Source organism: Conger conger, chromosome 4 (genome assembly GCF_963514075.1).
Source record: "Conger conger chromosome 4, fConCon1.1, whole genome shotgun sequence".
NCBI classification, from domain to species: domain Eukaryota; kingdom Metazoa; phylum Chordata; class Actinopteri; order Anguilliformes; family Congridae; genus Conger; species Conger conger.
Window position 1 is genome coordinate 55,713,574 of NC_083763.1, and position 23,893 is coordinate 55,737,466.

The window sequence follows — 23,893 nt, forward strand, 5'->3', positions numbered from 1 at the left end:
CAAAGCATAATGGATCCATGGCATTTAAAGGACTCTGAGAGCATGAGGAAAAAGATTATCTGGTCTGATGAGACAACAGTTGAACTCTTTCGGCAGAACTCCACGCACTATGTCTGGTGAACACCAGGCACTGCTCATTACCTGGCTAATACCTTCCCTATGGTGAAGCATGGTGATGGCAGCATCATGCTATGGGTGTGCTTCTCTGTGTCAGTGACAGGGAGACAGATCAGAATTGAGGGAAGGAGGCATGCAGCCAAATAGAGAGAGGTCCTTGAAGAAAAACTGCACTCAACCTCAGACTGGGGCATTCACCTTTCAACACTACAATGCTGGTGCGGCTTTGGGTTTCTACCTGTCTTTGAGTGTCCCAGCCAAAGCCTAGACTTAAACTACAAATGACATCTGTGGAGAGACTTGAAGCTGGTCGTTGACAGATACAATCTGATGGAGCTTGAGAGGATCTGCCCAAATCAAGGTGTGCAGAGCTTGTAGAGCTGTACCCAGGAAGACTTGAAGCTGTAATTGCTGCCAAAGGGACATTACGGAAATTTCTGAAACTTGTTTTCGCTTTGTCATTATGGGCTATTGAGTGTAGATTGATGGTCAAAAATCTTATCCATTTGAAATGAAATCTACAACCTAAAGTGTGTGAAAAGTGCATGCTTTCTGAATCCATTTTTTTCTTGGCATGAATTAAGGCAAATTAACTGCTTGTTAAAATTCTGGGATTGCAACAGTGGTTGGAACGAAAACCAGCATACACAGGGGGTCCCCAGTTTCGGAACCACAACTGTAGACTATTGTTCGCCACAGTGAACATTGTCTTTGGCATTCTGTCAGCCAGGCACACCACACACACAAACAACAGAGTTGTTTCACACGAGGAGTTTTGACAGGGCAATGTTACATTAACGGCATTTTTTGGCAGACGCTCTTATCCAGTGCGGGTTGATTAGACTAAGCAGGAGACAATCCTCCCCTGGAGCAATGCAGGGGGCTTGCTCAAGGGCTCAACGGCTGTGCGGATCTTGTTGTGGCTACACCGGGGATCGAACCACTGACCTTGTGGGTCCCAGTCACGTACCTTAACCACTACACTTGGTAATTCCAGGCCGCAACGTCTGTCCTACTTATAATGCTTGATATTCGATTTCTTCAACAAAACAGGCCAACTTTACCGCACTACTCTGTTTTTATTCAGTCCTATGTGGTGTGTATGTATTTATGGAGCCTATATAAGCAAAAGTACACAAATTAGCAACAAACTATGTTTAGATGTTAGTTTGGAAGAAAACAAGGAAGCCTGCGCACTGATATGCTCCTTACACACCTTTAACATTTCGATCCCAGTGGGTCGTCAGGTTTGGCGCATTAGTTTGGCACATCGCTTTGTGTCTCCACCAGGACAATCATATTTTCCTCTGGTTTCCATTTTTGAACAGAATAAACAACAAACAATAACAGTAAGTTCAAGTTCAATTTATGGTAATCATAATTTTTTTGCGGCGGCAAGGATGGTGCAGTGGGTAGCATAAAACATTTAAAACAACAATTACAATCCCTAATAAAGAACAGAAAGCCATTGTTTACAGGATATGACATTCTTTGAAAATATAGCCCAGCTATTATTAAAAAAATGAGAATTCCTAGATAAAGTTCTAAGTATTCAACAGGGTTATTTATAGATGCGTCAAAATTCCTTAATATGACACACCGGCAATAGTCAAGCTCATTGCAGTGTTACAATCTTGCATTTTGGATTAATTCAATCGACAATTGCCGCCACAACTGGAATATATAGGCCTGCACATTTTGTTCTGTGCTGGACACGCTTCTACGTGGCACCAGATGAATGGATATCGCCACTTGCTGTAAAGATACCAACATACCCTGCATTATGCGATGCGAGCTTCATGTATGTAAATCTTGCCCCAGTGTATGGCCCATAGTGTTGTGTCACTAAATATCACCAACTGATGTGGTGAATGAAATGTCAATGTCAACTGCATTTTAATTTGTATTATCTAAATATAGGCAGGAAAGTGGTTTCTGAGAAGACATTATTTTGCTAAACTTAATTAACAAACCTGAAACCTTACTTAAAGTGGTCACTGATTGTATACAATTTTTATTAGGTGGACCTGTACACCAGCTTGTTAATGCAAATATGGAATTGGCCAATCATGTGGCAGCAACTAAATGCATGCAGATGTGGTCAGGAGGTTCAGCTGTTTTTCAAACCGCATGTCAAAATAGGGAGGAAATGGCATATTGGTGACTTTGACCGTGGAATGATTGTTGGTGCCAGACAGGGTGGTTTGAGTGTCTCGGAAACTGCTGATCTCCTGGGATTTTCAGGCAAGACAGTCTGTGTTTGCAGAGAATGGTACGAAAAACAAAGACAAAACATCCAGTGAGCAGCAGTTCTGTGGGCAAAAATGTAGAGAGGTCAGAGGAGAAGGGCCAGACTGGTTGAAGGTGATAGTAACGCAAAAAACCACGCATTAAAACTGTGGTATGCAGGAGAGCATCTCTGAACACACAACAACCTCTAAGTGGATAGGCTACAGCAGCAGAAGACAAATAAGTCTAATAATTAAGTATAATTAACTAATAAATACCTAATAAAGTTCTCATTGAGTGTAGGTTCTATTTACCTGAAATGCCTTAATCTGCTTAGAATAAATAGTTTAGTTGGGCAGGGCAAGTAGCTGACAGCTGGTTGTCCACAACCTTTTAATTATAGGCCTGCTAATTATATCAGCATATTATGTAGCATTAGTCATGTCATCAGTTTAATTTTAGATTTTGAAGAAACCTAAAACGTATGTTGACTGGATTTGAATACCAAAGTAAGCACAGCACTGCTAATTTGAAAAGGGTTTCCTGAAAACAAACGATGGATGATTAATATTAAGACTTTATGAGATCAAAGTATTTATGTTCTGATTACAGGGAACAGGTAAGTGAAGCCTTAATAGAATCTCAACCAAAAGAACATTTAAATATAACTGAATGAAAAAGTTAAATGCAAATATACATTCTACACATTCAACCAGAATAGGTTTATGTGGTAATTTACTGGTCTTGGTATTTGCTCCTGAATTTCTTAATTATTTACCATTTACATTAAATGAATGATTATTCTTTGTCCTTGCATGTGGGCTCTATCTTTTCGCTTTATCAATAATACCGTATTGGTGGTTCAAGCCCCGGTGTAGCCACATAAGACCCGTACAGCTATTGGGCCTTTGAGCCTTTGTCCCCTGCTTAGTCTAATCAACTGTAAGTCACTTTGGATAAAAGTGTCAGCTAAATGACTTTAATGTATTGAACATTTTCTCTTGGTGGCTAATAAATGTGTTTGCCTGTGGCCATTTGCAGATACTGGTATGGCAGTCACAGGGCCATTAGTTATCATTCAGTTGCTCCCTGAAAATGGTGGCTGTTGATCTGTTTTTCTTGCCACAAATTAGGCATAACTTTGCCTATGGTTTGCAATGAATGATTGTGCTTTGTAAGGAGAGGCCACTGTGACCCTTTTCTGCGTGTTTGCACCAGACCGGAGTTGTAACATTGCTACAGACAAGCCCTCGCTGATAACTACTCTGCTGTCTGAACTTAATTTGTAATGTCCGGAGGTGTTGTGTTATTATTATCTCAGTGTCTGAATAGTGACAAATGTATTTTTGTAGGATTTAATGATGGATAGCATTGCAATCACTTTGCAGATGTCAGTATAGGTGGAGGGAGGTGAATTGAGTGAAATTGAGTTTGTAGATCAGACCAGCAGCCCCAATGGTTTCCTATCGTAGATTCAGTCAGCCGAGGGCATCAACAACATCAACATTATTTTATTATTATAGCCTAACAAGCAGAAGGTTATTACAAATAAACAATATCTCAATAGTTTGCCACTGTCAGTGCCTGTTTTCGGAACTTTAGCGTTGTTCAAATCTGAACATGCTGTGCCGTTGCGCTGCATTGCAAAGACGTCAGGTCTAGAACAACAACTTGTGAATGGAAATATAGTAAAGAAAATGCCGGCCTTTTAGTAGGAGACGAATGGTATTCATGTATTGAATGAATCTAGACTGTACAATTAACCACAGTGCTGTTTTTTTCTGGCATTGATGCTCCATGCTCCATGAACTGAGCAAATGTTAGTTTGTCATATCCAGGTTTGATGCCCCAAAATGTTGTTCTGAAATCTTTTGATATATTATTACTTGTTAATATTTTGTGCTCCATTTTAGCCATACAGGTAGCCTTTGACCTTCAATGCATTTCAAGAATGTGGTACAGGTTAATGATTGTGCGGCTAAAATTGCTGATCTTTGTGCTGCTGGTATTTGCATTATCAATGACAGATCTAACATGTAAAAGTGCACACTCAGAAACGTTGTTCTGAAATCTTTTAATATATTATTACTTGTTAATATTTTGTGCTCCATTTTAGCCATACAGGTAGCCTTTGACCTTCAATGCATTTCAAGAATGTGGTACAGGTTAATGATTGTGCGGCTAAAATTGCTGATCTTTGTGCTGCTGGTATTTGCATTATCAATGACAGATCTAACATGTAAAAGTGCACACTCAGAAACGTTCAGTGTCTGTACACATGCTCATAACCTACAGAGCCTGTTGCCTCTAGCGTTGTAATTTTTTTTTTCTTAAGAACAAGGCTGTAACCCCTGTATGGCTGTCAATGTCATCAAGAAAATGTCTGTCTTTCTGGAAATTGATTGCTCACAGACATTGCCGCATTGCTTTTCCAAGACTGCCCTATAGCCATCGGGGCCTCTTAGCAGTGCTTTCTGTTTTATGGTAACTGAGCATTTGTAATTGGAGTTGTCAAGGATAGATGATGCTTGTAGGGGACATGGTTATGGGGAGTTTACTATCCCCTGCATTATAGCATTTCATATAAGGTTAATGATGCATTTCACTGATCTTCTTTGACAACATTTAGCCTACAGGGGCAGAATGTCATCACAGCACTTTGTAACACTTCATAACACTTGAGCAAATTATTAATATACTTTTGTAATTGTCATAATACCACACCCAAGTGGTTTAGGCTTCAGTCAGCAACAGTTTGATTCTGATTTAGTTGCAGCCATTGGAAGATGATGGATGGATCTGCCCTGGTAGATAGCGGCAGGAAGGCCTGTACAGTTGATAAAAGCCTGAAACATCACAGTACTCCACAGGAAAGATTCAGTCCTTGTCCTTGAGCTAGAAAGCACATTGTATTCCTCAAAGAGAGGCCAGTAAAGAAGGCGTGTTTGTGTCAGTGAAGGGAATATTTGTTCTTGCTTGAATTGTCCCACTTGGCACTGACTGACTGTACAGTCTGAGTGAAATGATGAGGTTTGTAGTACTTTGAGATATTCTATGCTTCCAGCTTTAATCTCAAGTTATTAGCAACCCATGTGCAGTGGGACTATGATAGGAATTGGGAAGAGGAGCTATGAGTGACCTTTTCCAAATTCCATGGTGAATGACACTGACATGTTGTATGTCCTTTCTGTGTATAAGTTGGCACAGTATTGTATGTCACCAAGGTCAAATATAGGGGAGATCAATTTTGATGGTGTCATGCAGTGTAAATATGAACCATCAATGGTTTGTTGTGACTGAAATTTGCTATGAGCATTTTTTAGGTCTTCATAAGTGGTTAAAAATGCATATAAAACCATTTTGTTGATACTGCAAAGTACTCTGCTTGCAGTAATTGCACGGAGAAATTATGTGGCAGTCAAAATATGGAAATGTGTCAATTTCTTTGTTTTCTTTGAGGTTTTTGGGTGATTCCATGATTTGGGTGCCATTTGTGTCCCAATGATATGAAATGTACAAATATGCATGTAAAGTAAAGGAAAATGACTTCAGTAAAGTGTCCTATTCAACAACCTATAAGTAAGTTTTAGATAAACGGCTTAAAACGTAAATTAAGCTGAGCTACTTACAGCATTTTTGCCTGTCCAACTAAACTTTACCTTTTATATACGATTAATCATTAAAAATACTTTGAGTCTTATTATCTTTTATTTTTGTGCAAGTCATTGTATATCTCATCCTAGAAACATTTAAACATTTTTTTTTTTTACATAATGTTCAACCCTGTTACATGAACACATTCACCCCTATGAAATATTTTGTATATTTCACAAGTCACAGGTTCAACAGAAGAAGAAAAATAAGTTTTCATTATTCTTTTCACTGGTATTGTGATATTGGTTACTCTTAAACTACCCTGTTGCCTAATTATTGCTTGAAAGTCATTTATTTGGCTTAAATGTTGAGAAATGAATAACAAAAATGACGTTTAACTTTTTAGAGTTACAAGAGCTAAATGGCACTCCAATTATGGAGCCACCCTTATACTACATTAGATGTGATGGACTACAATGGGCTCAGTTACTTACTGATGAACCTCTCCGACATGGAACGAAGGACAGCATTCGTGAGATGAGGTCACAAGGTGCCACAGCATGTCAGCATTAATAAAATGGCGGTCGCTCATGCTTTAGCCACACGGCTGCTGCTCAAGTCCTCACATGTGGAGCTGTGAACGGGAGCCTCACAAAGAGCCCATTCTGTGTTGGGCTACGCAGCTGCAGTGACATGGTCTCTGCCGGCGTACCAAGCTGTGGTCGTCAGGAAAAACAGCCACTGTCTATTTGGGTGATGTCTAAATTGTATAATCTTGTGTAAGTCCATGTTTTAGGGGTATAATTAGGTCTGCATTTAAAACAAATATTTGATACAAAGGAGCAATTGTCCTATGCATGGCATTATAAAAGAAATAGTAAAATAGTTTAAATCTTTGTCCTGGCGAATCTGGAACACAGGTGAGAAAATTATTCCCTACAGGGCTCGGAACCACCATAGATTATGTAGGTTTTATGCATGGTTAAAAAAAAGTAAGATTATGAAGTGAAAGACTAGTGCTATACCAGAAGTAGAGCATCTGAACGGTTTAAAGCACTGCGTCCTCTTAAAAATAAATAAATTGCCTGACAGTAATTCAGATTAGCTTGCCTTTTTGTATGATCCTGCAGGACTTGCTTATGTGTGTGTTTCTGAAGTGTCAACAAGACAAGAACCAAGCTGCAGCACTGCTGATCAGAAAGCATCCTGTTTAATTACTTGGATCCTAAAGTACAGATTCCAACTCCTTTTGGAAAAAGGAAATGGTATTTTGACAATAATTCTATTTGATTTGAAGAATAATGGCTCTCATACCAGCAATATTGAAGGTGGAGGATTTGTGGTTAGTTGTTAGTGCTGTGGATATTAAAAAAATGGCCTGACAACAAGAGTAATCTCTAAGGGATAGCACGATGCATTTTAATCAATCTGTCACAAACCACATCAAATAACCAGTTATGGATATTGAGAATCGGCAGTACATGAAATGCAAATAAAGCTGCAATAAAATGGTTGTAGTTACAGAAATGAGAACACCATCATGATTGAAAACTATTGCAAGGGGGCCCTCTTGTGGAGATAGTGTGAACGCAATCCCCGAGCATAATGCCTGACCAGATCAGTGTGGAGCTGTTCATGTAGTAAACTTACAGCAGCAAGTGGCATTATACTATCATCTTATTTCATGAGACTGACAACACTGGTGTCTGATGGATGCCATCTGCCAAGTCATTAAATGGACCCTTGACCTCTGGTGAAGGAATCGCACGTATTTGAGAAATTTCAGCCCAGGGCCCAGCGAGACGGATGTCAGTGCAGAGCGCATCCGCAGGGACTGTAAGAGAGTGCTCTGTGGCTCTTAGTGTTGGAGGAACAGGGCCATGGAGAGCTAATCGAAGGCAGAGTGAATGGATTTTTCCTGGGAGCGCAGCTCTTGGAAGCGGTTAAGTGTGAGTGCTGAACAGAATACCGCCCTTGGGAGCAGCGGTGTCAGCAGTCCGCTCGTCAGACGTTTCCTGCCTGCTGCTGCGCCACTGTGTCATTGCTGACATCACTGAAATAAAGGACAAAGAGCACATCACACCTTTACAATTGTCATTTGTTCCTCATAACCCATTCATTTCATTCAATTTGTTTATCCTATTTATTTGTTTTGTTTATTCTCTGCTTTGCCTCATTAAATGGTTTAATTTCCTGCTTGTGTATGTTTCTCTACCTTGTTATGACTAACTTACTATTATTTTGTAATGTGCCTAATTCTTTATGGTGAGCTGTTGGATAATAAGTATGAATAAAGCATGAATCTTCAGTGTAGTACATCCAATGTTGTAAAAACCCAGTATAGTACACGGTACTAGAATTAAGTCATGCTGACATGTTGTTCATAAAGTGGCCACTAGAGGATACTGTTGTTCTCTTTACAAAATCTGTTGCATGAATTAGCATGCATCGGTATTTATTTCTACTGTACAAAGTCTGTCTATACTGTACCATAATGAATTTGATTCATTTTAATGGAGGAGTGTAAAAAATAATTTAATTGCTGCCCTTAGGAGCATTTTTTACCACAGATGTATACCAATGAAAACTTATTTTCATAGCAACACCAGCAGCTATCTGAACTGAATGTAGCTGAGATATATTTGAAGGTCAGATGAGTCCCCTGAGTGGACAAAAGCAGGCTGATCAAGGTGAGCTGCAAGACATTGAACAGAGGGAATCGAACCCTTTGCCAGATGCAGTACTGGCATTAATATTTCACCACGAAGCAAGCGCCTTTGAAACTACTAAGTGGGCGGGTGATGTTACCCACTTCTTTTAAATAAACACGGTCATATTTTCAGGCGGTGTAGCCTTTATCAGGATATACACCATCATTAAACGTGACTTGTTCTTTTGAAGCAGTGTTCATCACATTGATGGTTGGAGATCCATCCAGATCGAACGGTTGCCCTACAAATGTTCTGCCGGTTGCCTGAAGCAGTCTCCTCTCCACCCTGGATTAGGGCCATAAAAGCTATTTTTTCCCTCCACAGACACCAGACATTTTGGGCTGTAAATGTTGAATGTTTGGGTCTCCACTTAACGTATTTATTTTTGTCCTCTGTCTCTTTCTTTCGAAGGCCAAACAGGATCCTCCAGATTCTGCTGGCTGTGATGGTGCTAAAAATTCATTAAGACAGGGAAGACCGAGTCCATCAGCGGCGGGCTGTCTGGAGTCCTAGAAGCCTGGCAGAAGAGCGTTCGGCCTGGTCCTTTGATCCGCCAACCCGCGAGATGCCCTCCCTCCCCAACGATGGAGGTGAGTATGACGCCGCTCTGAAGGTCTGTCACAGACGATTTCTCCACATGGATGCTACCAGGTCTGGATCCATGCTAACCTAGGTTGACAGTGGGTGAGGAGTGATGGAAAACGATCACGTCCAGCTCAGAAGAGCGGGGCTGTTTAACTCATCTCTTGCTGCATCCCTGCAGTGCTGGTAAATAGACTTTCTAACAGTTTCTGCCTCAGCCCCCCTGCGCTCCTAATCTCGCCCCATCATCTCTCTGAATGTGGTGTGATTCCTACAGAGGATCAAGGAACATCCCCCGTGAACCTGTCCTATCAGAATGGTGGGAAGAGGAAGGTCCGCACCAAGAAGAAGAAAGGTTCCATCGCAGCCAACGTGGCAGGAACCAAATATGAGATCGGTATGCAGTCCAAGTCTATTTCAGACCATAGTGGTGGCCTGGGTTATTACCCTGAGTAATATTTCATTTAATTGAGTTGATTTAATCGTCCACCATTTTTAAGGACCGGAGCACAGAGTTGAGACAGAGTTGTTTAACAGACTTCTAGAGACCTTTAATGTGCAGGATGTCATGTGTTGCATAAAAGCTGGTCAGAAAGATATATGGTCACCATTCGATCACTAAGAGAGAATTGTTTTTTAAAATACCTTACCAGTCATTGCTTACCCAGCCCAAGCTTAAATACAAACTACATACACTACATACTACACTACAATCTAGTCGTTAGTGTGAAACATTTATTGTCATCACTGTCACACTCATTAAACTAAACAACTCTGAATATTTGATCATATATCCACCTGATATTAAAATGTTTTGTATTATTTGTATTGAATCCCCTGTATTTCAGGTTTCCGCATATTAGAATATTTGGTTATTGAGAGACTCATGTCCCCTACCAAAGATTAATAGGCCAATTTTTAGTATGTATAACATCTATATTTTTATAATAAATATTTTTAATTAAAAGCAACACGATGTAGTTTAACCGGAGAATCAGGGTTTTCTCTAACAAAGGGCTAGACCTCCATTGTTGACTTCAAAAGCACATGAGTGATTGATAATTTACATTGGTAGTGAATTTTTAAAATGGAGGGTGTAAAATGGCTGAATAAGCCATCTTTAAGTATAAATTGCGCAACGGTATCTCAAGGGGTAAACCGCAATATAGCAGAGTGTGTAGTCAGCAGCTAGTTTGAAAAAGGCATTGAGAAGTGAAAATAGTTGCATTTAATCCAGTTGTCATCCAATGCATTGTGTAAAACGCTGTTAATGTAGCCTTTCATCAGATAGCAGTGGTGAGAAAACAAAGGCAGGAAAAAGCACTACTTCTGACACCACTGGAGTATTTCATCTTGTGAAAGCTGACTGAATCAACAATTTGCATCAAAGGCTCACATTTTGTCAAAAATGTGATTAAATAAATGTTTTCTGAAACGAGTTCTTCAGTTTCAGTAAGCTTTTATCAAATTTAATTTGGTGTATGTTTGTAAAATGGCATCAAACATTTAATATTAGTCTGATTGCTGCTGCCATTGGAAACATAAAAAAGGCAATTCCAGAGCATTAGGTATGGCATCTCATAGTTTTCAAAGACGTTCAAGAAATTAATTAATACCTTATTTCGTTAGGGCATATGAATTTTTCATTAGTCACTGAATAATGAATAGTTATTGGATTAATGTCTGAATACGTGGGCCACCTGCCTCTCATACTTCCAGCTTTCCCTGGGATGTAAATGCATTAAGGTGACTTCATTTATCTTTTTCAAAACGTGTTATAACTTACTGTTTTGCAGGCCTCTCCAATAGTGCATATTGCTTTGAGCAGTAAATGAGGTCTGAAACCTGAAATACCTTACTGTAAGGATGCATAAATGACTTTGTCGTTCAACAATGCAGAGTAGGGAGCTTAAACACATTCTCACATAAGATGGCTTACTTATTTTTCTGTAATTAAATAAGTAAAATCTGTATGTGTGCAATATTTACACACATACGCACAAATTTGCATTTACAGTAACCCTTTTACTCTTCATTGATCAGTAATAGAGAAGGATTTATTTGTATCTTGGTATGCTTACTGTAATTCTGCAGAATTTTTTTTCTGTAAATAAATGCATTTACATTTAAATACATACACTCTGTATTCAGACTCTGAGAATAAGTTGTGAAATCTGCACAGGACTGTATCCGCTCCGTATGCAGCCACGTTTCTCACAGAAAGTCATCATGTGCTGTCCGTGTTTTGCAAATGAGTGTTTGGTGATGAATGAGCAGCGAGGGGTGCTCTTGTTCCTCAGTGCGCATAGTGATCGGGGAAATGGCTTTCCTGAAAACCAGAGACGAGGACGAAACGGCCAATCTCATCTGGAACGACTCTGCAGTGCAGCACGAGAAAATCGCTGAGCTCAGGAATTATCAGGTACTACACATCTATTTACATTTGCGACCCTCTTTGCAAAATTACACCATGCGTTATGTAGATGTAAGGAGGGGTTTCAAAGCCATATTTCCTCTCCGCACCTTTATTCAGTCTGGCCCACTACAACTTCATATGTACCGGTAATGATATTCCATGCGCTGTAGGTGGTGTCTCGTATGGGTGACATGGGCAGAAATATGACCTGTTCCAAACATTCAGAAGGCTGTATTTATCGCAGCTGTAATAAAACATTGCTCTCAGTTGTACAACAGTACAGAACAATGCACTGAATTATAGGAGGGGGAGGAGGACGACCAGCATGTGACCGAGAGCAAATGCCTGCTAGACAAACTCTTGATCTTGTCCGGTGCTGTGCTTTAGCACCCTTCTGCCTCATAGGAAAACAAAGCGATAAAACATGAAAGCGCCCTCACGGTCCGAACCCCAAGCAAGGACGCACGCGGACACGAGTCGTAATGGTGTTTTGAGCGTTTGCCAAATGGCTGCCGGCGGATCCGTAGATAAGCACCACCTGAGGACGGGTTAGGCGCGCGGCGGGCGTGGGGGGTCCAGGGGTGTGGGCGCCCGCTGCTGCTCGTGCCCGGGTGACGGCAGGTTAGCCGTGGCCGCGCCGTGAAAGTCAGGCAAGGTGAGGGTCTCCGCTGCGCGCTCCGGGGGGAAAGCGCGGTGCCACTCGCCGGGCGCGGCTGGAACTTCCTCCACCCCCCGCCTCCGTCCCGTCCGGCGTTTTCCCCGCCGTCGCAGACCACCGCCTGCTCGGTCACTCCACAGCGCCCGGTGCCTTCTCACCTGCGCTCCACACAACGCGGGAAGTAATGGCAAGGCCGGTTCCATTTCCTGTAAATTACCTGCGGCTTTCATCTGTGCTTCGGATAAGTCTGTGACATTGTAAATTAACTGCGCAGAAATGTCAAAGAAGTCCTGTTCCGTGTCATTTATTATTTCACTTTCTTTTTTCTTTTTTCCCCCCTCCGAGGCTGCTCTATTCTCACCCTTCCCAAAAGCGCCCTCACTCCTCACCCGTGCGACGTTACTGTCGTAGGTTAAATGAGGTGGCATTTAAAGTTTCTGAATATGTCAAATGAATGCAGTTGCCCAAAGTTGAGATAATTGCGCCGTGGTCTTGAGGTATTGAGTGGAATTAGAATCCTGATCCTTTTCACCTCCTACCAGTTTATCAAAGAGCCTGCAGCACGCCCACCTCTTTGCAGATTTGAAGACCAAACATTTTTTTGACGTGTTGGTTCAGAAAAAAATCTTTCCTTCTGGAGGGCTCTGAAATGAAACGTCTGGTTTAAATGTTTCTATTCACTGTGTTCTCAGGGCTCTCACCTGCCTGCACAGAGCTTGCCATCGATTCGTCTCCCTTCGCTGATTTCATTTACACAGGACAGTAAGGATCGATTAAATCACTGCTCAGTCAGTGGGAGTGTAGTTTTGCAAAGAAGTAGATCAACCAGGAGGTCTGGGTGATGAACGCTTCAGGTTAAGGTTGGACGATGTCCAAATGCAATAATGCATTTCAGTGGCTGCAAGCACAAAGAAGTTGACAATAAGAATGAAGTTTTAATAACACATATTGCATCACTCTGAAAGCCATATACACTATGGTCCTCTCTATATCTATAATTTGCCTTGTGTGTGTGTGTGTCCTGTGCATATATACACTCAGTGAGCACTTTGAGGTATATATTAGACTTCATTATTAGACTTAATGCTCTTCTGCTGCTGTAGCCTATCCACTTAGAGGTTTGATGCATTGTGTGTTCAGAGATGCTCTTCTGCATACCACTGTTGTAATGTGTGGTTACTGTCACCTTCCCATCAGCTTTGCCCAGTCTCGCCCTTCTCCTCTGACCTCTCTCATAAACAACGTGTTTGTGCCCGCAGAACTGCTGCTCACCGGATGTTTTTTGTTTTTCACACCGTTCTCTGCAAACTCTAGTGACCGTTGTGTGTGAAAATCCCAGGAGGTCAGCAGTTTCTGAGATTCTCAAACCTGCCTGGCACCAACAATCTTGCCACGATCACAGTCACTTAGAAAACATTTCTTTCCCATTATGTCATTTGGTCTGAAAAACAGCTGAGCCTCTTGACCACATGTTTGCTTTTATGCATTTAGTTACTGCCACATGATTGGCTGATTAAATATTTACATTAACACGCTGGTGTACTGGTCTATCTATTAAAGTGATCACTGAGCATATATGCAGAATATAAATGTATATACAGTATAAATATATAGATAAGTGTATAAATAATTTGTTTTTCACCCTAATGCTTTTCACACACTGTCTTTCAGCCTGATGGTAAGAGTTCTTAAGGGTCTCAGAATCCTAATTACTGCAGTCTCATTCGGATAATTGTGAATTTCTTTCACAGTCTGTAAAATGCCTGTTCTTTCTTTCCCACTGATTTACTTGGAAAGTTTGCTGTCAGGCTGCAGTTCATATGAGCCTAATTAACGGCGCTGTTCAGCCTCATTTGGTCAAAGAATACAGAAACCTAGGTTTCGTTTTCCTTTTTTTTCCTTTTTTTTTTTTTGCATTCAAAGCAATTCATTCATCTGTCACTGCCTACAATTGCAGGAGCTCTAGAGCAGAACCAATTACTTTGCCCCTAGGAGTAGAAATTGATCGGCTTTTTTCTTTTTAAATTAAAAACGATGTGGTAAACTAAATAAGGGTTAAGAAAGGTCCCGCAGTCACCTTTTGTTTTGAGTCCATAATTGGGCATAAATGTCAGAACATTGTATTCCAACTCCAGGTTTTTTTGCTCTTACATTGTGTTTAGATTTTTATTTTTTATTTTTTTTATTTTTTTTGCAGCGGAGAAGAAATGACTTAATAGGTTTAACAATATTATTATTCCTTTGTTTCTCACTACAGAGAATTAACCATTTCCCGGGAATGGGCGAGATCTGCCGAAAAGACTGCCTGGCCAGGAACATGGCCAAGTAAGCTGTCCTTTTGTAAAGATTACGGGCCAGTGGTATCCCAGGCTTTGTCGGGGTTGTTGTTGGCGAATAAAGCGGCGGTTAGCCGGTGTTGCCGCTGGTGCCACACCGATGATCCCCTTCCTTGTGCGCAGGATGATAAAGAGCCAGCCTCAGGAGTACAGCTTCATTCCCAAAACCTGGATCTTCCCCGCCGAGTACACCCAGTTCCAGAACTACGTGAAGGAGCTGCGCAGGAAACGCAAGCAGAAGACATTCATCGTCAAGCCCGCCAACGGAGCCATGGGTCACGGGTAGGTCACGGGCAGAGGCGCCGGGCCGCGGAGGCGCTAGCTAGCGCCCGTGAACGATGGCCGTCATGCGGCCATCTACGGGAGTAATGCGCCATGGCTAAATTGAGTAATTCTGTGGTAAGACTAAAGCCATTCTTACACCAGACCTCATTTTCATTCCCCCCCCCTCCATAAATCCACAGCAAGGACGCAGTCATGGGCAGCCCGTTCCCCCAAGGCCCTCGCTCGTCATTATTGAGACCCCTTATCGGGCGCCATGGAGACCTGGCCAGACTATAAATAGGATGTGCAGCCCCGTGCCGTTATGTTACTGCTCCGTCTATACTATAAAAGATTCCCGCCGAATCCCAGCCCAAGTCTGTTAACATTTCAGGTCAAGCATCGCCAAAAGCACTGATCTAACAAAATCGTTTTCTGCAGCTTTTTCATTTTAGCAGGGGAGAGACAAAACATTATTTCAGTTTACAGGCCAGTGACTGATCAGATGGCATTAACAGCGGAGTGTTTTGAATGGTCCCGGAAGAGAAATGGATTTAGAAGTAGCACAGATGCGATTCGGTATACAAGTACAGTATATCTATCTGTCTAAATTGTAATTTGCCGTAATTTAACATGTGATTTATGAAAATGATGTCGGCGGATCAATGGCGTAGAACGGTGCCGGGTTGGAGGGGTGTCTGAGCAGGCCTCTGAGCTCTGCGGAAAGGCTCATTGTTTTTCAGGTTGTGCCTAGATGGGGCTGTTTTCCTACCGCAGGACCTTTCTGCCACAGGTATTAATGCGTTCTGTTTAGAATTGAGGCAAACTGGTTAAAAATTGATACGCTGAAGACTAGGGCTTGGCCAATCTTCTACCATTTTATTGTGCTTTGAGTTTATGCGCATTATGGTGCTATAAGCTGCGATTTATCAAAGAATTATAGTCTCTACAGGCTGAATTATTCCAGTGCATTTAGAAACTGAATGATGATTTAAGCTGAGTTCAGTATAGGCTTTTGGAGGAGGATGAGAGATTAAATTTGAAAACTCGTACCACGATGCAGGAAATTAAGTTATATCTTCCTCTGTAATTTGTTTTCCGTCTGAAAACTAAATGAAGTTATTGTTTGTGTCTGAAATGAAGCTTGTTAAAAGGCATTGGGTTTACATACAAGATTCCCAATGGTGCCAAATTAAACAGCCACTTTAAGTGGGTTTTGATTACCTGACATTAGTGCTCATCAATCACGTCCTGTAATTTACTGCTATAGCTACTAAGATTTAACCCTGTCTAGACCTTCTATATGTTCAAATAAATATACATAACTCAACCACAGATAAGTCTTTTGGTGTTGAATTCTGAGGCACCAGGCAGAATAATCTTTCCTTCCCCTGGGATGAGGGTCATAACTACTGGTTATTGGGAAAACAAATTTTCTCAATTTACATCACATCATATCAATGTATTATTCATTTGGTCTTTAGTCCTCTCTCTGGGCAATATACATGTGTTTAAGCATTTATTTTAATGGAATTGTAGTTGAGTATCTGCACAGATGGTTAAATCATCTGGAATTAGAGACAATTACAGTTCATTACTGCGCAGGGGAACTGGGCTTGGTGCTCGCTGGGTGAGTCCTGTCTCACTGGGAGACATGTTTTTTGCTTGGGAATTTCTAAAGCTCGATCTTTTCTTTTTTAGCTTTTGTCAATTTCTCCTAATGGAAAAATAAGATATTTATTTAATCAATATTTTAACTATTTAAAAATATAAACTATTTAAAAATAAATGTAATATTTTAATATAATAAAAAACATCCACGTAATCTGGTAGTTTGGATGCTTTATCATATTGTTTGGATCAGAGCTTCACTCTACCGATATGCGGCCTTCACCAACATGAACTGAATGGACTGAACTATATTTGCTGAATTCTAGTTTCAACTCATGATTTGTGTGAATGTGCTTGTCCAGTACTAGTAGGCAACAGGGAGTGTGAGTAAATCACATTTTCAGAAAATGTTATTGCTTTATTGCTTTTAAGTGGTGAAGGTCCCTTGTCATTACATGCATTTCTATGTTGCAGTCAAATCAATGGATGTGTATTATATTCAAATTCAATAGAGAACGACAGGGGGCCAAATGCAGGTATTTGTAAAAGTGCTCTAATGGCTGTGTTAACCCAGAAAATAGCCTTCTTGAAGTGTTTGCAATCCACCATTGCCTCCATTTTCCTTCTGAATACCTGTGACAAGAGGCTGAAGCAGAGTTAATTTTTTTCAGCAGCAGAAAAATACCTGCTTGTCTGCTCTTATTATGCTGTGCATGTTAAGAAACCCCATAGAAATGCTTCAGATGTAGCTGTGGGGGCCTCCGCGGTTCGGGTCTGAGTGAATTATCTCAGCAACACTTGCGCTCATGACTGACGAGAGCCTGGCCACTCATGTTCCTCCACAGGATTTCCTTGATCAGAAACTGCGAGAAGCTTCCGTCTCAAGACCACTTCATTGTCCAAGAGTACCTGGACAAGCCCTTCTTGATGGAAGGCTACAAGTTCGACCTGAGGATCTACATCCTGGTCACTTCCTGCGACCCCTTGCGCATCTTCCTGTATGACGACGGGCTGGTGAGACTGGGCACGGAGAAGTACCACCCGCCCAGCGAGTCCAACCTGGTGAGGGAGCTCAGAGCGGCAGATGTCTCATTAAAGACCGGTCCCCAACGGGCCCCGGCACCTGCTGTGGCCCACTTTGTCACATGCTCCAGATTCTCTTACACACCACCTGATACTGAGAGTGATGCGTGACAGAGTGAGATTAATGAAGGATCACATAGAGCCCAACTACCAGCACAAGGTATCCGATGGCAAAGGGTATCCATGGGAGGCCTAGATTTCAGCGGGAGCGTGGTTGGGTTTCTGTACGTCTGTTGTAAATACTGTTCAAGCTGCTCTATTTTTGTCGGAAGGCTAACGAGTCGAAACAACAGCTAAAATAAAATAAATAATAGTGTGTTCGAGGGAGGAGAAAAGTTAATTGTCTTTAGTAGTTATGATGATTTTCTGCAGGTGTAGCGGCAGATGTTAATTTGACGGAGTTTCCATTTTGGGGTTTGATCTTGTTTCCGCTCAGAATCAACTGTACATGCACCTGACAAACTACTCTGTGAACAAACACAACGAGCACTTTGAAAGGGATGAGACTGTGGACAAGGGCAGCAAGAGATCCATTGGCTGGTTCACTGAGTTTCTCCGCACCAATGACCACGACGTGGCCAAATTTTGGGGCGACGTCTCAGTAAGTACACCAGCTGCATTCATCGGGGTTTTGAAGTGACAGATGTTGCAAAGGTGCTCAGAATTCTCCTGGAAACATAAATACCACTACTGCATCTTGATTAGACCTTCCAAACGTGTACCTACATGATTTAATGGCTGTCATAATGATATATCATCACATTTTTGTATATTTGTATTAATTATATGTGTCCTATGAAAGCTAAACTATTAATCATTTTCAGTTTAGAATGTACAAGTATAATAAGTAGCATTCATGGCAATGATGAGATATGTCTGTTTGAGATTTATGTGCCTCTTTAGACTATGACTAAAGCCAGTAAATAATGAACGTTTAACGCATGTGAAATATGGTGGGTCTGGTATTGTCATTGCTAATTTAACTCCTGTAGGGAGGGACCTCTGAGTGGGTCAGTAGCATTAGGCTACAGAAAACACACACAGAGACACACACACACACACACACACACACACAAGTGTAGACACATTCCCTCCTGTCAGTGGACACCTGTGGGTCCAGGCTGTCCCAGCTCTGCGGGGCTGCCAGCTCGGTCCTGCTCTCCCTGCTCCCCGCTGGATGCCAGCTCCTCTCTTCCCTCCCTCCCCTGCTGCGTGCCGGTGATACAGACAAACCTGCCTGCTCTCTCCAGGGGGACTCCGTCCACCCCGGCGCTGATAAGGGATTTCACTGACAGTTTCAGGCCACCAGCACATGCATTTCAATGCTGCGCCTTCAGGATAAGGCCCCGCAGAGTCTGTGGAAAACATCCCCATCACACAGTAAAAAAAAAAAAAAAACCTCCATTACTCTCTTATTCAATTTGCGGGCCGCCCGTTTGCTATTTTGCGCGTCCCAGATTGAGGCGGGGGTCACGGGTGAACCGCTCAGGGGAGACGTTCCAGTCGGGGTGAGGGGGAAGGAGGCGCAGGAACGCGGTGACAGCGCGTAGCGTAGCGCGCGGGGTGTTGACCCGGGGTGTTGTTCCGCAGGAGCTGGTGGTGAAGACCCTCATCGTGGCCGAGCCTCATGTCCTCCACGCCTACCGCATGTGCCGCCCCGGCCAGCCTCCAGGGAGTGACAGTGTCTGCTTCGAGGTTCTGGGGTTCGACATCATTCTGGACCGCAAGCTGAAGCCATGGCTTCTGGAGGTGTGTGGTTGGAAAAGGGGGGCAGGGCAGTGCTATTGATGCCTGTGTATGTGTGTTTGTATCCATGTATCCATGCCTTCTGCTTGACTTACACGCGACTCTCTGTAGTTGTGTAGATGCTAATTATGTCTTTAGTAGTAATTGCAGGGTACACAGCAGGACTAATAACCCCCTTAGACACACCTAATGGAAGTTGACACCCTTCAAAATAAGTTGTATTTATTTTATTTGTTTCTGTATTTGTTGTGGACTTGATGGATTTTGCATTTGTATCGTTTGCATTTCCTGCTATTTTAAAGGTGCAATCGGTCATTTTGGACTCCCAATGGTCAGGAATTGCAACAACAGACAACCTCAAACCGTTTGTGCTTCCCAAAGTTCAGTGTTATTGTGCACTGTTTTGGAAAGCTGACAGTGACGAACGCAACAGAGCCTGCCATCTTTTCATAGTGTTCTAGTAAGAAAATGTTTGCCGAACATGGACAATGCCATTGACTGTATGAGATCTTGACTTCGGTGTGCTACTCAACACTAGTTATAGTTTTCACTTTAGCTAACCAACTATATTGTGAGCAAGGAAGTTATTTGGCTGCATAACTAGCTGGCTATATAACTAAGATATGATAGTCTACCACAAACGATGCAACTGAGAGAAATAAAGGTTTACGGATGATTGAACACATAAAGAGACAAAAGGAACGTGTAGCTGCCAAAATTGCACTCCAGACAAGCGATCACTGAAACCCTGTATACTCTTACTTACCTAGTGAAAGAACGATACCAGTTCGCTATAACAAGCAAATAAGCGATTACTAGTTCGCTTCCCAAATGTACAAATATCCACCTGAAGCACGGCACTCCTGCAATTGCTTTTATGTTCGTATTGCCTATATTTTATCGTAAGTGGATATTTGTAAATTCTTCAGGCTTACAATTGCTCATTTGCTTGTTGCTACCGATAACAAACTGGTATTGTTTTATAACTAGATGTGTAGTCTTCACTTGGATAATAAGCAATACACAGAGTTTTAATGATTGCTTGTCTGGAGTGCAATTTGGGCAGCGACACAAACAATCAGAATAAGCCCCCAGAAAGCCATTGGCTGTGGCAGTTGGAACCATTTTTCAACCAATGAGCTTTAATTGCTGTACAGCTGTACAATGTTTTGATATGTTTGATGGCCCTACGAATGTTCACCGTGAAACCCAAATTTAAGGACTATAAACACAGGCAGAGAGTGAACATGTCAGTGAGCCTTTTTCAATGATGAGAGAGGATTTATAATGGTCTTGTAAAAATGTTTTAACACAAAATCTTACCTATTGTACCTTTAAGCATGTCTGTTATGACTTTTATTTTTGGTAAACATGGATGTGTGTCCTCTTATATGTTGTTCACGTGGTCAATGTTGAAAACATAGCGTGCCAAGGTAGTTCTAGTTCAAGCACTAGTTCTTTTCTCAAAAGGGAATACTGTTTGTGTGCATTAGTAAGTTATATCAGTAGTTTGGAAGGCTCTGATTGATAGAGATTGTAATAAATATCGCCCTGTTTCAGGCGTTGAAAAGTTATTTAATGATTATCAGGATATATGGCAGGAATAGACAGCGTCAGCTGTGCGGATTTATATGGCAAGATATTAATATCAAATGCAGTGCATATGTACTGTATGTGTGAGGCCATAAATTAAGGTCATATGGTTGAGGGGAAAAATGTGGGTTATATGGACCGTGCCCTTAAACATCTGCTAATTTTGCCTGTGACACACCTCACCAGATATACACTGCCCGTCAAGAATGCCAGTCAGAAATGCACGTTCATGAACCATGCACTGTCTGCAATTGAAGCCTGACATCTGCCTGTGCAGTTGCCATTTTCTGGGAGATCCAGGCCAGGATTTCCATCTTCCCGGACCAATGCAGCCAGTGGCAGCCTGACCTAAATCTTTAAACCCAAAGAGCTGGGTGTTAGCTTTTTTTCCCCCCCATTTCTCAATTTTTTTGGTCTTTACCCCTCCCCAACGATAAACTGAGCTGAGGATGTTACATACCTTTGGGATAGCTCTGTTTTCACCACCGCACAAAAGAAAATCTCTTTAAAAGCCGCGGACTTAAATAGAGTGTTTGTCCGCGTTTCTGCCCTGTCACTGCAGAATGCGGCTCGCATTACGGTCTAGTTTCTGCGTCTAAGCGGCAAAAGGACGCAGAGTGAGACGAGCTCGACGGCTGCAGTCGCGCGCGCAGCCCTTCACGTGAGAGGGTGCAAACAGCCGTGGACGCAGCTGTTACACTCCACCGATAATGATCCCCACCGAGCTCCGCATGCCCGCCATAACTCTCATCAATTAACATCCTCACAAGTTCCACACGGTGAAGCAGCGTCTCTTTCACGCTACATTTACGCCAACAACCGTTTATTTCCAAAATTCCAGCGATTAGTTTGGAGACATTTCTAAGCAAACTGCATGTTGTCTTGAGCGTACACAGCAAAGGCCGACAACTGTTTGTTTGCTTTCTTAGCAGGTGTCTGCCTTTGTGTACTTTGTGTTGCGTTAAGCGTTCATTCCTAAACCTGTTATTGCCTGCTTCGCTCGCAGTAAGTCTATTATCCCGTTGTCTCAAATACCGTGCTCCAAATGGTAATTTCGCGCAGGTACATTCTAACTCCATCGCTAAATGTAGAATCGCTTAAGTTCCTATTTTTGCTGTCTTGTATTTTTAAATATTTTAGAACACTCAAAATTTGATGTCTCGTGTGTGCCTTGTCTAAATGTTTGCCTTTGTAGACTAAATATCTCAGGTTACCTTATGTCACCACGGATTAAACGGAAGCCTTGGTTCCAGGGATTGCCTCTCTTGCTTCCTGTGTTGCCATGCATCCTTTCTTCCTGCCTATTTACCCGGACAACTGTGTCAGTGACAGGCAGACCTAATGAGCAAACAAACCTTTAGTCCAAATAAAGTCTGAACTTGTGTCTGAAATGTAGATGGTATCGTCGAAAAAGAAAATGTCAAATACAATTCTGTTCCTGCGCGGGGTACATTTCAAGAAAAGGCCGTGATTGCACTTCACATCCTGTAATTATGCTGAAAAGTCACCATCGTTTTGACAAGGTATTCACATTTGTGTAGTGCAGCAAACAACGCTGATTAGGGACAGAGAGAGCTAGCTGAGCGAGCTCCGGGTTGGCCCGTTCCAAATGAACAGACAAAAGGAAATCAGCACAGCTGCAAAAATATTGAAGACAAAATGTCACCGTGCGTGGACCTGGATAAAACGCACACCTGCTAAAGAATACCAAACGCTATTTCAAGCACTATCAAAAGAAAGCTCGGGGAAACACAAGGCAGGCGAAGCCATCAGGTGGACAGATTGTGTTGTGAAGAGAAAGAGAAGGCCTTTGTGTGATTCTTATCTTAATTCCCTCGGTTTTCAACACCGGTTTTTACCTCCCATTGACATTTAAAACATTGCAGCTACACAGAAAGAGACAAAAACGGTGTAACTCTAGAAACCTCGTTCCCATTACCCCGTCTAGCCAATAGAAAAAGCCCGTCTGGAATTTTCCGACATTTCTTTCACTGTTGTTTTGCGCCCAGTGCCTGGTCTGACTTGTTGGTTTGGTAATTGCTGAACAGCCAGCTGATCTGAAAGGTCACTGCTGGATAGCAAGTCCTGGGAGTTCAAAAAGTCTATGTGAACAAGCTTTTGTCCATTTAATGAAATATCTTGCTGCAACTCTGGCATTATTGCCCCTAGGTTTCCCTTCTAATTTTTCACAAGTATTTCCAGGAACCGGTCACACTGGAGTTGTTAAGCTGGCATGAAAAATAATGCAAGAGCAGCCCACAGAAATATATTCAGTGCACACAGCAAGTGAAAAAGAGCGAGCGCATGCAAACTGCCCCCTTAAATGATACGGCATGTCGCTCCTGCTGGAATCTGACTGCAAGATTATTTATTGTTTCATGAATTTGCGGTGGGTTCCTGGCCGGCACAGCTAGCCTGCGGACCACTTGTGGCGTTCAGGCTCATTAAAGCCGGGTTTACTTCTTGTTTGTGGGCTTTACAGAAATACAGCTGGTTTTGTAAATAAAGGGAACAAGTGTTTGCAGCGCGCCGGATAATGAGTGTCCTGGAAGGTCCCCGTCAGGCCAGCTCTCGCCCGCCCGCCCTCTGAAGACGTCCCTGCTTGTTAGAGAGCCGCTGTGAGCGGGGCCCTGGTGGGCTCCTCTCTTCAGGGCACTCAGAAAACACGTGTGGCCTTTCTGATCTCGCCAGCATCAAACCCGACCTTTCCTCCCGAGACCAGGAGCCGGGGAGGGGCCTGCTTCCTGCCGCACACGCGAGAGGAAAAGAAAACAAAGGGAGAAGGTGGAAAAACGGAGCGGAACGCCGGCGTTTCGCTTTCTCGTCCGGGCCGAGGCGAGCTGTTGTCTAGCGCCGCAATTACACGCGAAAGGGATGTTGGTTTTGTCCAAATTGAGGCGCAGTTATTAGGTTTTGTACGTTGGAAGCTGTGGCCTAATTGCCACGGCTCCGGGGA

At 42.4% G+C, this 23,893-nt stretch overlaps 1 protein-coding gene across 4 annotated transcripts in view; it reads left to right on the forward strand.

Annotated features, from left to right (window-relative positions):
• The window catches only part of ttll7 (tubulin tyrosine ligase-like family, member 7), a 60,039-nt gene that overhangs the window by 11,280 nt on the left and 24,866 nt on the right, over nucleotides 1-23,893 (forward strand). For all 4 annotated transcript variants that reach the window (XM_061239428.1, XM_061239427.1, XM_061239429.1 and 1 more), the window contains exons 2-9: nucleotides 9,063-9,241; nucleotides 9,511-9,630; nucleotides 11,534-11,655; nucleotides 14,565-14,632; nucleotides 14,767-14,925; nucleotides 17,361-17,577; nucleotides 18,035-18,199; nucleotides 19,189-19,347. In XM_061239428.1, coding sequence (XP_061095412.1) covers nucleotides 9,217-9,241; nucleotides 9,511-9,630; nucleotides 11,534-11,655; nucleotides 14,565-14,632; nucleotides 14,767-14,925; nucleotides 17,361-17,577; nucleotides 18,035-18,199; nucleotides 19,189-19,347 — 1,035 coding nt within the window. In that variant the 5' untranslated portion in view covers nucleotides 9,063-9,216. The remainder of the gene's footprint in view (nucleotides 1-9,062; nucleotides 9,242-9,510; nucleotides 9,631-11,533; nucleotides 11,656-14,564; nucleotides 14,633-14,766; nucleotides 14,926-17,360; nucleotides 17,578-18,034; nucleotides 18,200-19,188; nucleotides 19,348-23,893) is intronic.